The 16,283-nt window shown below is 39.1% G+C and overlaps 1 protein-coding gene and 1 non-coding gene across 4 annotated transcripts in view; both read right to left on the bottom strand.

The window, feature by feature from the left end:
* TIPIN (TIMELESS interacting protein) overlaps positions 1-16,283 on the bottom strand; it is a 19,745-nt gene extending 3,462 nt beyond the window's left edge. For 2 of the 3 annotated variants that reach the window (XM_067555542.1, XM_067555544.1), the window contains exons 1-7: positions 16,152-16,283; positions 14,811-14,965; positions 11,395-11,488; positions 10,102-10,177; positions 7,834-7,956; positions 6,263-6,330; positions 2,122-2,318 (exon numbers count right to left, since the gene is read on the bottom strand). In XM_067555542.1, the coding sequence (XP_067411643.1) occupies positions 2,122-2,318; positions 6,263-6,330; positions 7,834-7,956; positions 10,102-10,177; positions 11,395-11,488; positions 14,811-14,943 (691 nt within the window). In that variant the 5' untranslated portion in view covers positions 14,944-14,965; positions 16,152-16,283. The remainder of the gene's footprint in view (positions 1-2,121; positions 2,319-6,262; positions 6,331-7,833; positions 7,957-10,101; positions 10,178-11,394; positions 11,489-14,810; positions 14,966-16,151) is intronic. The other variant, XM_067555543.1, reaches the window with a different exon arrangement.
* On the bottom strand, positions 3,962-4,097 carry LOC137158384 (small Cajal body-specific RNA 14). The gene has a single exon (XR_010921404.1). It is a non-coding gene; the product is annotated as a small Cajal body-specific RNA 14 (non-coding RNA).

The raw sequence follows: 16,283 nt of genomic DNA, 5'->3' as shown, positions 1-16,283 counted from the left end.
TGAATTTTTTTAAAGACTTGTGACCCTTAGTCTTGTAATATACCTAAAAAGTAGGGCGCTTTAAAAAAAAAAGATAATTTTAGTTTGCTTTTTCAGCTGGCTTCAGACGAAGTACTTAATCTTAGAAGTTTTGTTTTTGATCTGAAAAGAATTCATGCAGCAAACAAATTACACAAAAATTGAGAATTACCAGGGCAGCCCTTTAAAAATTAACCCCAACACAATGAAAGTGCACAAAGGGTTTGGGGGATGATTCAAACCCTGTGCAAGTTGCAGACATGCACTTTTGACAAATATAACTGAGTTAAAAAGCCAGTGAGATGCAGGGCAACAGTTCATCTGCTGGGATGATTTCAGTCCCCTCTGATCTGGCAGTGGAACCCACAGGGTGATACTACAAATAAGAGTAGTTTACAAAGCCTACCTCTGAGGGGTTAGATTAATCTGCTTCCAGTAGTCCCTGCACCTACTCAAACACCCCAAAGAACACAGCACAGTGTTGCAGTGGATGGATTCTCCAAAATAAAAAAAATCTAAACATTTAAGATACCTTTCCATGAGTGTTTCTGGCTCACAACAGAGAGAACTTGTAAACGTCAAGTGAACACACTGCAGCCAAATCAGGCAGCAATGCCAAGGCTGAAGAAAATCAATTGGTGACCTAAGCACACATTTTGGAGTTTATTTCTGAGTTTAGGGCAATGAGAGATGATCTGAAAATCAAGTTTCTACAAGAGCGCTATGATTTAAATATCAAGACATTACTGCAGCAAATGGAAAAAAAATCTGGAGAGATGCAGGAAGTATGCAATTTCTTGGCTGGGAATAAGAGACATTCAAAATGAACATTCTGCTAAGGATATTTTTCTTGTTTCAGAAATCTTTCTGTAATAATCCCAGATAAATCGCTAGCAGGAATACAGAGGATGATGATAGATTTATGTGAAATAAAAGATCAAGAGTGTGTGCACATATTTAGTAATTTGTGGTCTACTACAATCTATGTTACTATCAAGCCAGCCAGATCAAAGCAGTAGTGGATTGGGAGTGCTCTAACTCAGCCAAAACACTGGGTCTTTAATTTTCTTGTTCAGTAAACAGTGCTAGGCTACCACAGATTAATAAAAATTAATCACGCCCTCCAGAAATTTATGCATATTCTTAGCGAAGGGTACTCTATGGATTTGGGCTAGATCTAAACAAGAAATTATGCTTTTATAGATTATAGAAAATTATAAGAAGAAATTATTTTCCCTTGCCAATAACATCTGGTGCAAATAATCCAGATTTTAACCCAAATGGCAAACCATAGTGCTTTGAAAACGGAAAGTCATGGAATACAAACAGTTGACTAGTTATTAAGCAAAAAAAAAAAAAAATAGAGATCAAAACTAACTAACTGGCACACACTGTTCATACCAGTACTTTCAGGTTAGGCATTATGTGTCAACTTTCTAGAAAAGCTATTTTATGAAGAGCTAACTTTAATAGAATCAATAACGTGGACAAAAATATATCACCTTTTCAAACAACTTTACTAACAAAAAAGTGTCCATCTGATATGCTGGGAAAAGGATCTGTAGAGACAAATGATCCTAGCTCCAAAGGGGCTTTTTGAGCCTGCCACTTTATAGTAGGAAGTTAGAGGCAAGACTAGTGGATCTGCTTCTAATGTGTAGCCGTCACATCATAATTTAACCTCTCTGCTGTATCAAGAACCACTGCATTAGCCCATATTCATGCTATCTTTCTGATTCTAAAGACCAGAAACTCTCCCCTCCAATATGAAAGCTTAATTTCTGTAGACACTGACAGATAAACCCCTCCCCAGGGAAAGTTATCTGCTTGGTTTTCTGAATGCTTAATCTTAACTGAAATATAGTGAAAGCTCCCAAGTTTGCATAGATAAAAGGTTAAATTCTGGAAAACAAGTCTCAGGAAATACCATTCACAGTTAGGTGTCACTGCGCTATATAACCACACCCCCCTAGGAAATTAACTGCTTTTTTAAATATATTTTAAAAAACATTGTTCTCTTTGGTTTGATGGTGTGGGCTTTGAGATTTCTAAGATAGGAAATTATTGTTAGCACTGAAACTGCAAAATTCTGTTACTATTTACCATTTTCTTGTGACTGGCTGTTAAATTGCATCTTTGCCTGTCTTCTTTCCAAGGCTAGTTGCCGGTTTCTCTCAATTCTTCGCTGTTGCTCCTCAGTTAGGGTAGTACTTGAGTGAGAATCAAATTCTTCCCTCACGTTTTCAGAAAAGGGGTCTAATTCTTCAGGAGATATTTTGAGCCCATTATTTCCCACTTCACTACCTGTATCAAAGGCATGAGTAAAAACCATAAGCACTTTTCAACCCAAAGCTTTACCATTAGTGAAACCAAAAGTTTCAATGTAAGATCTAAGACTGTAAAAACATGTTAGAAAATACATTTCAAAACTGTAAAGACTATATTGGTAGACAGAAGCAGTAGTTCGCTGGTTTAAACTGAACCTAGATGGTGGCCCTCTGATTTCTAAGTCTATGAAGTCAATATTCCAGGGATAAAGAATACAAAGTGTTGATCAGCACCAAATAGACCATATAAAAAAAAGTGTAGAGTTCTGAATTCATAGGAGTTTTTGTGGGTTCCGTATTTTTCCCCTCTTTTTTTGGCTATGCCAGGTGTCCCATAGATTGTGCTTGTAGATTTGAAGCGAGTAAGTAGGACAAAGGGTTTGTCATCACATACAGTGTTGGAACACTACAGCTGCACTGCTGTAGTGCTTTAGTGAAGATGCTACCATGCCAACAGGAGAGCTTCTCTCATCGGCGTAGTTAATCCACCTCCTCGTGTGAACTGGTAGTGGGCCTGATTGAGGACAAACTTGAGAAACCTCCTGTGGCTTGGGTAGATAGCTCCATGGAAGTATGCGTCCTTGAGGTCGAGGGTAGCATACCAATTGCCTGGATACCGGGAGGGGATGATGAGGGCTAGGGCTATCATGTGGAACCTCAGTTTCTTCATAAATCTGTTGAGGTTCCGTAGGTCGAGGATAGGATGAAGGCCTCACTTGGCTTTCGGGATTAGGAAACAGTGGGAGTAAAATCCCCTTTCCCTTAGTTCCCAAGGCACCTCTTCTACCCTTAGAAGCACTTGCACCTCTTGTTGGAGTAGTTGCTCATGAGAGGGGTCTCTGAAGAGGGACATAGAGGATGGGAAGGTGGGTGAGATGAAAATTGGAGCGAATATCCCAGTCTTACTGTGCGTAGAATCAATCAAGCCGATGTGATCTGGGACCACGCAAGGTAAAAGCAGGATAGATGATCAGAAAACAAAGGGAGGGACGGATTTGGAACAATGATTGGTGCGCCGTCCTTGGGAGCACTCTCAAAGGTTTTGTTTAGGGCCTGGGCTTGCCTTGTTTGACCAGGACTCTGGCAGGAGGATTAAGGTGACCTCCTTCTGTTGTTCCTGCCCCTTCAACTATGAGAGTCCTCCTCTGCTGACTCTGATAGGCTGTGACTTGAATGGCTTTTTCTGGGTTGCCAGAGCATGCAGCCCAAGGGACTTCACTGTGGCTATGGAGTCTTTCAAGCTATGAAGCTTGGAGTCTGTTTGAGAAGAAAACAGGGCCAAACCCTCGAACGGCAGGTCCTGGATGGTAAGCTGGACTTCATGAGGTAGGCCTGAGGCCTGGTGCTCCATTTCATGGCCACTCCTGATAACATGGTCTGCGCTGCCACATCTAATACTGCTTGAAGCAGCGTCTTTGATACAGCCTTACCCTCTTTGACCATGACGGAGAACTCAGATTTGGACTCCAGTGGTACTGACTCCATAATTTCTCCATGGAGTGCCATCAAGATGATACAGTGCACCATATCTACTGTAATTTTTAGTTGTTCAAGTTTCTTAACTCCTCAATCAGTTTGTAAAATTGGCGTTCTACTGTAACTTGATTTTAAAATCTAGTGTATGGCACCATCGCACAGAAAGTCTGATAACTAGACAGACACTGTCGGCAGGAACCATTTGTTTTAATGTATATGGCTGCTTAGGGTTGCATTATATTACTAACAAATACAACCAACAGTAAATACAGCCACATTGGTCTAGTTGCACTAATGTCTCACACAGGATTCATGCTCATGTTTCCTGCATGTCACACAAAGTATTTGACCACAAAGCTATTTAGTTTTTTCTCAGCACTATTTTTCATGGCACTGAATCACCTCAAAATTCGAACAATGTCAGTAACACGTTGTCTTGTCTTTTTTTTTTTTTTTCCCAGAAAAACTGCAGTGAATGTGTGACTTATACAACACTGTCTGCACATCAACATCTGCATTCTCTAGAGCTTTTCTGTATTTAAAGACAAAATGGTCTATGCACCAATTTATATTTTGTCATCTATGCTACTCAGTAAAATACCTGTTGCACATGATCAGTTTAAATTGATAAAATAAGCCTATTTTTCTAGTCTAACTTTTGTGCTTATAGTTTGTACTTCCTGATTTTACATGCCAATATACTTTAACATTATTCCATTGTCAGATGGAGGAGAAGCTACACAATATTAATATATCCTTCCCAAAATAGGGTAAATAAATGGGCGAGGATAAGGATTTGCTCCAGTAACAGTATCTCCCTCTCAGGCTGACTCCCCATGAGACAATTAGGAGGCCAGAAGACAAAAACACCCAACATGAAAAAAAGAACGGAAGAAGTATAAAAAGAATCGACTGAGGGTATGTCTACACTACCACAGCAGTAGGCATCAATGCAGCGGCATTGATTGAGCAGCTGTGTGAGAGACCCGCTCAAATCGACTGGAAAGTGCTCTCTGGGTAACACAATTAATCCACCTCACAGAAAGGCGGAAGGCAGCGTCAACGGGAGACCATCTCCCATCACCACAGTGCTGTGAAGATGCCTCGGTAGTCAACCTAAGTACGCTGACGGGATATACGCAAGCTATATAACGTAGCTTGCATATCTTCTGTCGCCTGCTGCTGCCATCATAGACAAGCCCTGAGAAGAGGAGAAAGATGATTGCAACCCTCTATGGACCTGCTAATTTATTTACTGTGTAGCACCAAGATATTGTCTAGACTGGGGATTTGTCCAGATTACAGTCACTGGTATAGAGGCAACAGTCACTGATCACTAATCCAGGCAGCTCTCCCTGGTAACTAACACTTCATGTTCTAGACACCTTAGCAGTACTGAAGAAAGTTCATAGGAAAGCCTAAACAGATTTTATCCACAATGAAACAAACAGACAAGGAAGGTGGTAATATGGTTCACCAGTTCTGCCACAGAATGATCACAGATAAAAGGGAAAGACTTTTTACTGCTTGCTCTCCATAAGCAATGAGGACCCATGGAAGAATTATGGTCTGTTTTTTCTCTCTAGTATTACAATTTCTTTCACACTAACTGAAACCTACTCTGTTTTCCTGATACGAAAACATTTTTCCATTGACAATAAGACTGGTTTCTGGTTCATCTGAAATACTATTTGATTATATAAAAAAACTGTTGCCTTAGCCATTTCAAAATCCCACCCCCCCCTTTTTTTTCAAATGGTGTGACTAAGATAGTGGAAAGAGTTAAAGAAGTAGTTGGTATACAGACAGCTAAATACTGCAGTGGCAGCAGGCACCATTAAGTATTTTTAACAAGAAAAGAAACATCATATGGACTGACTGCATTGTTAAAATTGGAAGCTTATACATACATAAAATCACTTGATGTACTTAATGAACCTTCAATTCGCTATCATTCATAGATTAGTAAACTGCAAGGGCATTTCAAGCCTGCACTTCTACACCTGAACTGGAATCCTAAAATTCATTGTGTGTGATAAGAGTTTCTTGAAGGCTCTAAGAATTCAAACATTGTTGATGTCCTACTTCTGGATTAATTTATTATCTACTACCTGTTTTCCAGCTGAGAATGGATACTAAGATGTTGAGAAACTTCTCCTTTTCTGAAAGCTACTCACATCTCTCGAGATATATGTAGCCTGATCAGAATGTAGAGCGTAGACTTAAATTGCACTTTGATGAAAGCAATAGCATAATTCAATAGTCTTCTACAGAGGCAGGTTATTAAAAGAGAGGACCAGATAAAACTAGCAGGTTTTTTTCTTCTTACAAGAATGTAGATGTGTTATTTTTCCATTGTACCTTAGTTTTTCATTGTAAAAATGGAGAACAAGTTAATTTTTAAATAGATAACTACTGAAACACATTGCAGAAAAGCATACATGCCTTCATTACTTGTAAAATCTTCATGCAAAATGGGAAGATCAAGTCTAATTCGCTTTAAGCAGGTCTGAAAATGAAAAGAGATGCTGTTCAATACAGATTAATGTTTTCACCGAAACATCTTTGCACTATTTCACAGAAAAACAACAGTTACATAAAGCTTAATGAAACTTCATTGGTAAAAAAAATACAACTGAGAACATAGGGTGCAATCACACGGCTTCTGCCACCACACTAGGCATGTACACCCTTATTAACATTTTGATCATTGTTCATGTCCTGCATAGTGCAGAAGGAAGAAAACCACATACTGGCCCTCAGGAGAAGAAAATGAGCTATATGGTATACTTCCTTCCATCTACTCACCCTTCTCATATATACATCAGAATGCAAGAGAAGCTGCACTTGGCAGTATGCTTCCCCCTCCCTCCAAAAAACCTTAGTATAACTTACAGAAGTTAATACCATTTTAATTCCTACAGCACTTATGATCTTCCCCTGCCTTTCCCCCAAACCCAAGATGCTGCAATGTGCCACAATGGACAGGAAGTAAAAAGGAGCATAATTATTGGTCTTGCCATACTGATGCAGCTTGAAGCAAGTACTTGTAGAGCATCTGGGCTTCCACTTTTTTTGGCTCACCGTTAACCAATTCCACTAGGTCAGGAAAACTGTGCTATATCCTTGTCAAAACTAGTGAGATTTTGAATTATTTTGTTCCCATCCATATGTTCTTGTGTAAGAGATGGTTACTAGCCTTTGTATGTGTTAGACCAGGTCAGATAAAATTTAACTGACTCACAGATCAGCTTTAGCAATATAACTTGAATGTCTCCAACAGCCAGGCTAAGAGAGAAATTGCAGCACATTTTACTTTTAACCAATACCAGAGGAAAGTAGACAGCTTGTCAACAATCTCTTCTCTTTCTAGGCTTTTGGAGAGTAAAAGTTTTCCTATTCAGGCCTCCATTCACACTTGTCTCCTAGTCTAGTCATAGGAGGAGGAGGTTTTCGCTGTGAGATACCATCTCTTTCTGGGGTGATGGTAAAGTGTTTCACCTGCCTCTGACCCCGTGTCACTCTATTTTCCCTCACCCAGGAAGGTCTCTGCCTTTTTTTACAGTTCCTTACAATTCCTCTTTTTCCCTGTTTGGGCAGAAACTTTGGGTTGTTAGAAGTCTGTTTTCCTGGTTCCTCATCTTCCCAGCTGATACGCAATGAGGAAACAGCACATCTACTAAACTCTGTTGCAGATGTAAATGTAAAAACAAATTACAGCACTCCAAAATAACTTACTTTGGTAATAAGGGATGCCAGTACAAGTTGCAACATGTTCTCTAAAACATTGTTTTGAATGAAAGATAACATATATGCACTTCTAAATAATTTGTTCAACACTGATTGAGATTGTTACATCAATTAAATGAACATGTGCATTTAATTTAATGAATTATTTAGAAGTGCATTATAACTTGTTTTCCTTTTTCTCATGGTCTTATCCTCCCAAACTCTACCCCTTGTACAACATGGTATTTGTAACAAAAAAGAAAAGGACATGACTAGCACTCACCTGAACTTCCCTTTTATTTCCCAAAGACTCTACTCTGTCAATGAAATCATCAAACTGCAGTTTAGGAAACAGTCTATGAGCCCAATGCTCCATGTGTCTTAAAAGTTTCTTCAAGTCCTCTGTCTGGAACAAATACCAGACATTCAATTCAAACAGTTGGATAAGTTGGCAGATTTTAGAGTTAGAAATATTTTCAAAGACATTGGTAACATTCAGTATTTGCAGGTTTGAAAATCTCTTGGAAACTGAACAGGTAAGTATCGGTGGTCTTACACTGAACTAGGTAAGTTCATAATTGCTATTATGGGCTATTACAAAAGGGTGTTGCCAATCTAGAATAAGAATAGTGATCAACATTCAGATGCATAGACTTTAAAAGCACCTTTTCAGAAACCTATAAACTGATCATTAATTTTTTGTAAACAAAAGCTCTTAAACAGAACAGAGAAACAAGTGGCAAAAGATTCATTAGCATAATTGTGACAGTCATGGTCCAGAAACCCCAAGGAGAGAACAGAAGGTTTAACCCCCTCAAAGAGAGCAGTCGAACCAGTTGATTACATACTGTATTATTGTACTAGGAAAGTGTATTGAGTAAGATCTTATGAAAGCTTGCTATTTTCTGAATTTGATGGTTACGAGTGATGTAGACTATGGTTAGGAATCTGCATATTTAGGTATATATAAAAAAGGGCTAATAACCTGTACTACAACTTTACCAGCACCTCAAAGCATGTAGGGGCATCTCCTAAACCTGGTATTTATACAAAATAGGCTTCAAATAATGACCCATTGTCCAACCAAGAAGAGACAATATTGGACCACTGGAGCTAATGGAAAGATATTAAAGACATTCCTGCTCTCAAGTTAAGAGGGGATTTCCCACACTGAACAAACATATATCACCATGTATTAAGAGGGAAAAGCCTTTTAAAAGCAGGCTTGTGACTGAGATTTTCTTCCAGAAACTGAGGGACAGTTACTTGGCCGGTGATATCAATGAAATGCTGGCTTCTCCCTAAAGTGAGGGGGGTACACTGGGAATTTGTTCAAAGGTAATAGGTAACTTGTATTAGAAAAGGAATTTTATGTTATATGGAAATGTAAAGCCTGAGGTTGCAACTTTTTTTATTTACTGTATAACATATATATTTACTCTCCCATCGTATTTCATCTTTGAATCTGTGGTTTTTCTAGTAAATAAATGTTTAGTTTATTTTTAGTTCAAGTAAACTGCAAACTGTGGGAACTGTGTCCCCTAAAGTCAACTGATGGGCTGAATTCATGCCTTCAGGGATGATGAAACAGAGGACAACAGTCTGAGGTCTGGTAGTTAAGAACATTAACAGTTAAATAAATGCAATAAGACAAATATATTTATATTTTTAAAACCATCCAATTCTAGCAAACATTTCAGGTCAGATCCTTTCTTTTGCCCAAGTTCTTTTCACACTACTGGTGCTGTGATACAAAGGGAATGTGCAGTGACCTCAGACAACTTTACACCAATTGCTTTTCCCACCACTTCAAGTGGAGGATCACATGCCAGGGTCAGGCCAGAATACACAGCATTTCAACTGATCCTCTAGCAACGGAACAGTTCTCATACAAACATTCCAACTCAGTGTAATTTAGAATGGCTCCCAAAAAAGCTAAGTACATGCAATGTTGTGGCTTTGATTTTATGAAGTCAAGGAATTTGGTGGTTCATATAAGTAGTATGTTTTATTCTGTCCACATGTTAACTTATGCTTTAATGTTAAAAATTGAATGACAGCTGCTGTGGGAATCATAACTTTGAATTTCCTGACTTTTATGTGTGTAAAACCTAAACCACAATGTTAATTCACCAACCTATTCAAAAACACTGAAGGCAATTTTTGTTGAAGATAAAATAAGCAGTCTTATTGCCCTCCCAAAGTTTAAAAACAATCGTTCTGTAGGCAACAATCAACGTATTAAAAGTTTCAGCAGAATGGTTCCAGTTTGGGAAGTGAAATATAAATGGTTTAAGATCAGGATGTTTTTTTCCGATCATATTTTTTCAATTGATTTAGCTTAATATGCCAGAAAAGCGCCATCAAGACACATCTGAAATAGTGTTAGCTGGCCCTATTTTAGTCTACAGTGAATTCTGTACACATTTTTAGAAGATAATCTTTGATTTAGTTCTAGAGCTTTACTTCACTCCCCCAATTACAAAAAAAAAAAAAGCCCCAAAACATTTTGTTCAAACTATGATCTTAAGAATTGTTCAATATTTCTTACCTCATGTCCTTTACCCTTGAATTTTGCATTATCAAATATGTGTCGCAGGGCTGGAAGTCCTCTCTCTGAAATTAACCTGTGAATATGAAACATATCCCGAGTTGTTTGAAAAACATTTTTATTAACAGTTATTCAACTAGAAATTATAATATTAAATTCTGATATTTTTATTATGTGTATCATGATAGCCCATAAAGAGCTGAGTCAGGATCAGCACCACACTGTAGTGTCTAATACAAACACATAAGAAGAAACAGTCCCAACCCTAACAAGGTACGGTCTATGTAAAACAGAAAGGAAGGCCACTTCCAGTATACAGATAACCAAAAGGTTAATATTATTGAATGCTTCCAGGACACTAAAATGTGATATCCTAGCCTAGAATAACATTTAGCATACTTAAAATTAACACATCTTAACAATATAGGAGTTCAGCCCTGTTTACTTTCCCATTTAAAGTCACTGAGTTTTGCATGTAGAAAGAAATCATTTTCCACTCTCTAGCAATGCTTCCTAGATCCTATAAGTATAAACTCAAGAGCAAGAGTTTGTATAATATCTATAAAAATCAGATGCCCATTAAAAGACTGTGGATGACACCCTGAAAAGATCATTAGTCTGAAGTCCCACTCTGAAGGATTTCCCAATTAAAAAAAAACAAAACAAAAATTTGAAGAAATATTGCTGAGGCAGGCTGAAATCTGAAGGGCAGACAAAAGATGGTATTATACAGAAAAAAAACTCATTCTCGTATACAGCATGACAGAGATCCATAGCACCTTACCAGTAAAATAAATAGTTTACCATGTCCCAAGGTACTTACAATAAAGCAGGGCTCAACAAACCCTGGGCGCCATGGTGCCTAGAAATTTAAGTCTGGCACCTAGTATTTCTCCGGGGGGAGTGGCCGCCACACTCCGGCCAGGGCACCACTGAGCCAATGTGGCAGGGCTGGGAGAGGGAAGCCACTGGGCCCAAGTTGTCTGGCCCCTTAATTTTTGGGCTGGCTCCTAGCTCCAAAACAAATTTGTCGAGCCCTGCAATAAAGCATGACTTACAATACAGCACTAGAAAGGTAAGTGAAAAATAAAAGGCTACGGTCCATTCTGCAACAATGACCTAAATATATTCATCTCGAACATCCTCAGCCTAAAACTTGGTAATGACCAAGTGGGTAATGTGGAAACGGATAAACATCCTCATCTCAATTTCTGCCAGACAGCCACACAAAGATTATTCTTATTTGAACACTGAAATCATCACCAGAACATAAAAACATTCTACAACAAATACCTTTGAGCATCTAATTTAGGTATCGGCCTTTTAATTGCTTTCTTTGTAGACACAGGAGAATCCTTCATTTGTGATGGTTTATTTCCATCTGGCTCTGACAAATAGAACACAACACACTATATAAATCTATAATGCAAGTCACACCAACTATCATTACACAAATTAATGTTTTACATTTATGTACTATTAATATAGTCACCAGTTTTCCTCTGAATGTTTACAGTGCACATTCTGTACGTTACTATGAATAACTGATGCCTGTATGTTGTCTCCCCTTCCCTTCCCCAAGAAATGCACTTTTATAAAAAGTGTTTTAAAAAAGAAAAGAATATTCCTGATATCTTAAAAACAAAAACCAATACTCCCTGGCAACTAAAACTATTTCCCATTTTAATGAAAAGCTCTACTTTTACATTTTGTACCTTATTTTGTCAATTAGAGTAAACAACAATACACTGAGTGTGCTTTAACAGCAAAATTCAAGGCTATAAAATTATAACTACAGTGTTAGAAGTCTTTTAGGAGTTTTTGGAGGAACGAGGGGAGGAGTTACCTCAACAACAAAATTAGGTAACTAGACTAATGCCCCAATCCTGCAAAGATTTACACATGCTTACTTTGCACAATGTATAATCTTATTTTCTTTAATGCTGCATAAAGTTAAACATGTGCTAAGAGTAAGGCTTAAGTTAAGTACTCTCAGGGTAAAGCCATATGAAGCTGGTGTCTTTTTAGGGAGGCAAAGTTTTCTCAAGTGCCCTAAGCCAGTGGTTTTCAACCTTTTTTCTTTGTGGACTCAACATTTCCAATGAGGTGATGACCCCTTTGAAAATCTTAGAAAGTCTGTGGACCCTCAGGGTCTGCAGACCACAGGCTAAAACCCCTGCCCTAAACAGATGTGTGATTAGTTCAAAACTGAATGACAAGTAGGGATGCTGCCCAGAGCCACCTGAATAATGTCCATGCCACCTAAATTTAAAGAGTTATAGTAGAATAACCAACAGAGCAGTACTTTAACAATATTTTTGTTTTGGAATCAACAGGAGAATTTTCAGATGATTACAAGAAGCCAAATTAATTTATTGGTAATTCTCCCTGTACGCTTTTTTCCTTGTTAAAGATAAAGAAGCTCTCACAACTTTTCCCCTCTGGTGAAAAATAAACTGGGCGATACTATACAAGCCAATTTTTAAAAATCCCTAGGAGTTTGCTAACTGGGGTTCTTGTACTAGACAGACAAAAGAGAAGAAAAGAGCACAAAGGCATTGCAAAGATACAGAAGGACTGTCAAAGAGAACTACAGACCTGGTAGCCACTGCCACTTTAAACAAAAAAAAATTTATGGGAATCAAAAATAAAAACAGCAGAACCCAATGAAATATGGAAACCCTATATGATATGACTAAGACCCTGATGGTGTAACGAGATCCGAAAAGCCAGATCCATGAACCAAATCTCGCTGACTTCAACAAGACGCTCTGTGGTCACGGGGTTCATCCTTACAGTTCTAATCACAAGACGGGGGTCAATATTCGTTACTTAGGTTTATTACAGTAATACCAAGAGGCCATCCAAAAATGGAGCCCCATTATTCTAGGCAATGTACAATCAGTACACAAATTCTTATATTACATGCTTTGTTCTCTGAACTTCAGAGAATTCAACAGTTGGGAAACTGATTTTCACATATCAACATTAGCATGCTTATCCAAACCACTCCATTTCTAATCAATAAGTATTCTCTTTTTATTTTAAAAAAGACAAACGAAGAATTAAGGAATGCATATGTAAGATCTAATATTTGAGAAATCAAAGTTTAACATTACTCATTTGCAAATTGTATTATTTTTATATATAATAAAGAAATAAGCTGACATAGTTATCAGATATTGAAACCACGCAAATGTTTAAACTAAGAGAATAAAAGTTACCAGTGAGTCAAACCATGTTGCATCTTGTCCACTATCCTGTCTCCAACAGTGGCCATAACAGAGCTTCAGAGGCAATTATGAAGTGATCCACCCCTGTCTTCCACTGGCAGTTTCTCATGGGCAGAGGCTTAGTGTTGCGCCAAGCATGCGCTTGTATCCCTCACCATCTGGGCTTAATAACCACTGATTAACCTATTCCCCATTAACTTCTCCAGGTTTTTTTTAACCCAGTTATATTTTTGGCCATCACAATATCCCACAGCAATGAAATCTACAGGATAGTTGTGCATGTGAGAAAAAGTACTTCCTCTTGTTTGTATTTAACCTGCTGCCTATTAATTTCTTTGGGTGACCCAAAGTTTTTGTATTGTGTGAAAAAGTAAACACTTCTCTTTTCACTTTTTCCACAATATTCATCATTTTACAGACATCTAACATATCCCCACCTTTACTCACTTCTTTATTACTCTGAATAGCCTTAATCTTTTTAGTCTTTCCTTGTCCTGAAGCCGTTCCATACCCATGATAATTTTTGTTGCCCTTCTCTGGACTTTTTCCATTTCCACTATACCATTTTTAACATGGCGGGAGGGGAGGGAGGGACCAGAATTGGACAGTATTCAAGTTGTGGGCACACCAGATTTATATAGTGGCACTATGATATTTTGTTTCATTTTCTGTTTCTTCATAGTTTCTAACAAACTACTAACCTTTTTGATCGCTGCTATGTGCTGAGCAAAGGTTTCAGAGAACTATCCATGGTGACTCCAAGGTCTCTTTCTTGGGTGGTAACAACTAATTTAGAAACCATTATTATATTAAATTATAATATTATATTAAAAATAGGGATTATTTTTTCCAATGTGCTTTACTTTGCACTTATCAGAGTTGAATTTCAGCTGCAATTTTGTTGCCCAGTCATCCACCCCCTTTAACTCCTTGCATTCTACATTGGATTAATTTCCTGATTAATTTAGTATCATCTGCAAATGTTGCCACTTCCCTGTTATGCTTAGCATACTGATTTGGCAGAATGCTACAATTCCCGTTCCATTTAAAAAAAAAAAAAAAAAGTCACATTACCAGTAATGAAATGCTTGCACACCTTGCAATGTGAAGCAAGTGGCTTCCACTATTTTGTTTCTTTGTTGTAGTATTAATTAATTTTGTTGAGATTACATTATAAGAACATAGATTTTCCAGACTCAAAAAGTATTTTAAAAGACCTATTTTGTTTTACAGATATTTTCATGGGGAGTGTTCAACATAGAAAATGTTTCCTTCCTCTGCAAACTTTGTCATGCACTATCAGGTCCAATTTTAATTTATAGAAGCAGGGAGAAAAAGTTTTCCAATCAATTTTAGGTATATAGAATTTATTTTATAAACCAATTTAACAGGGTGGGACACTAACACTACAATCAGTTACATAGTATTTTAGTATCTAGTTCGCAAACAGATTCTTTAGTTCTAGAAGATATTCACCTTCGTTGGCTAGGGCTCCTTCAACATCATCTCTCCCTGGGGAGGAAGGAGGTGGAAAAGGTGGAAATGTTTCATCTTCTGTGTCTTCATACTCAGGAAGATCAAACAAGTTGTTTGCTAGTGGATCTATCATCTTCACAGTTAAAGTTTTTCCCCTGCAGAAGAATGCCAGACATTCAAGTAGTTTAAAAAAAAAGCGTGGGATGAAGTGGGGTGATCAGGATGTAAACTACTACAGATATAAATATTTTGTCTGAAGATATTTTCCATAAAATTCAGGTATGTTTGCCAGTTAACACAGGGATCCATGTTATCAATTAGTCCAAGAAATTAAAAGAATGGGACACTTACACATATAATGAAACTTTATGGGATACAAGCAGGAGAGCAGTCAAAAACTGTCCATCAAAACAGTTTGACAAAAATACTGCATTGTCAACTAACCTATTTATTTATGACATGTCTGCTTTCCATGGAAAAGGCTGCCTTTGTTTAATAAAATGAAAACATTGTGGGGTATTTTTGATGAAACATCAACATTTTCTGGAAAAAAACAACTCCAACGAGTTCTAACATAAATCTTTGTGCTATAAAGCATAGTTTAACCACAAGTTACCAGGGTTAGAAATACCACCTTCCCCTATCGCCAAGCTATTCCAGGATGGCCCATTATGGGGATGTTGGCGCTTTCCTCTGAAGCAACTGGTCTACGGCTAGAGGCAGGGTGAACAGACCGTCAGCTTGACCCACTTGCTGTGTCCCCCAAACTAGAGCGGGAGAGAGTGGTCACGGCCCACTGGCCTCTGAGCTCGTTCAGATACAGGCGTCTCGTTTGCTACTCGCAGCAGCAGCAGCGCGATCTCCAGGCACGGGTGGTCGTACCGCCCGGCTCCCTTTTACACCGCTCTGCCGCGGGGGACTCAAGAGCTCAGGGGTGGCTGGCGAGGCCTTTCACCTACAGCTCAAGAAAGCTGCGTGCGGCGAGCGAGCAGCACGTTCAGCCTGGCCCTTCCTCAGCCGAGGTGCCCCAGCACACACAGAGCCACCGGCCCGTGTGGGGGGGGGAATCACTCCCCTCAAGTCCCCAGGCAGGGCAGCAACGCTGCCGCCGGGCCTGGAGCTCCAGCATAGGGGTAAAGTATTAACGAGCCGGCCGACTGCCGGTAAGGCCTCTCACAGAGGGAGCGCGGCCGCCCGCCACTGAGGAAAAGAGCGGGTCTGAGAGAACCGGGGGCCCGAGAGTCTCCGAGACCCTTCCCCTGACAAAGCCTCCCGGGGGGGGGCGGGGGGGGGCTCTTTCACTCAGGAGACCCGGCTCACTGGCGAGGCGAAGGCGCTTACCGCTGTGCAGTGTACCTCAGGGCCGATCCCGGCCTCGCACGGGCCCCTCTTCCAAGACTCCACGTTCCGGCGGCTGGACGGGCGGCAAACGCTGCGCCCTCGCGCCCGCCGCCGCTCGCGGTCGCATTCTCC

This window comes from Emydura macquarii, unplaced genomic scaffold (genome assembly GCF_026122565.2).
Source record: "Emydura macquarii macquarii isolate MOO-44397 ecotype Brisbane River unplaced genomic scaffold, CSIRO-AGI_Emac_v2 contig_1644, whole genome shotgun sequence".
NCBI classification, from domain to species: Eukaryota; Metazoa; Chordata; order Testudines; family Chelidae; genus Emydura; species Emydura macquarii.
This window is presented reverse-complemented; position numbering and strand designations above follow the sequence as displayed.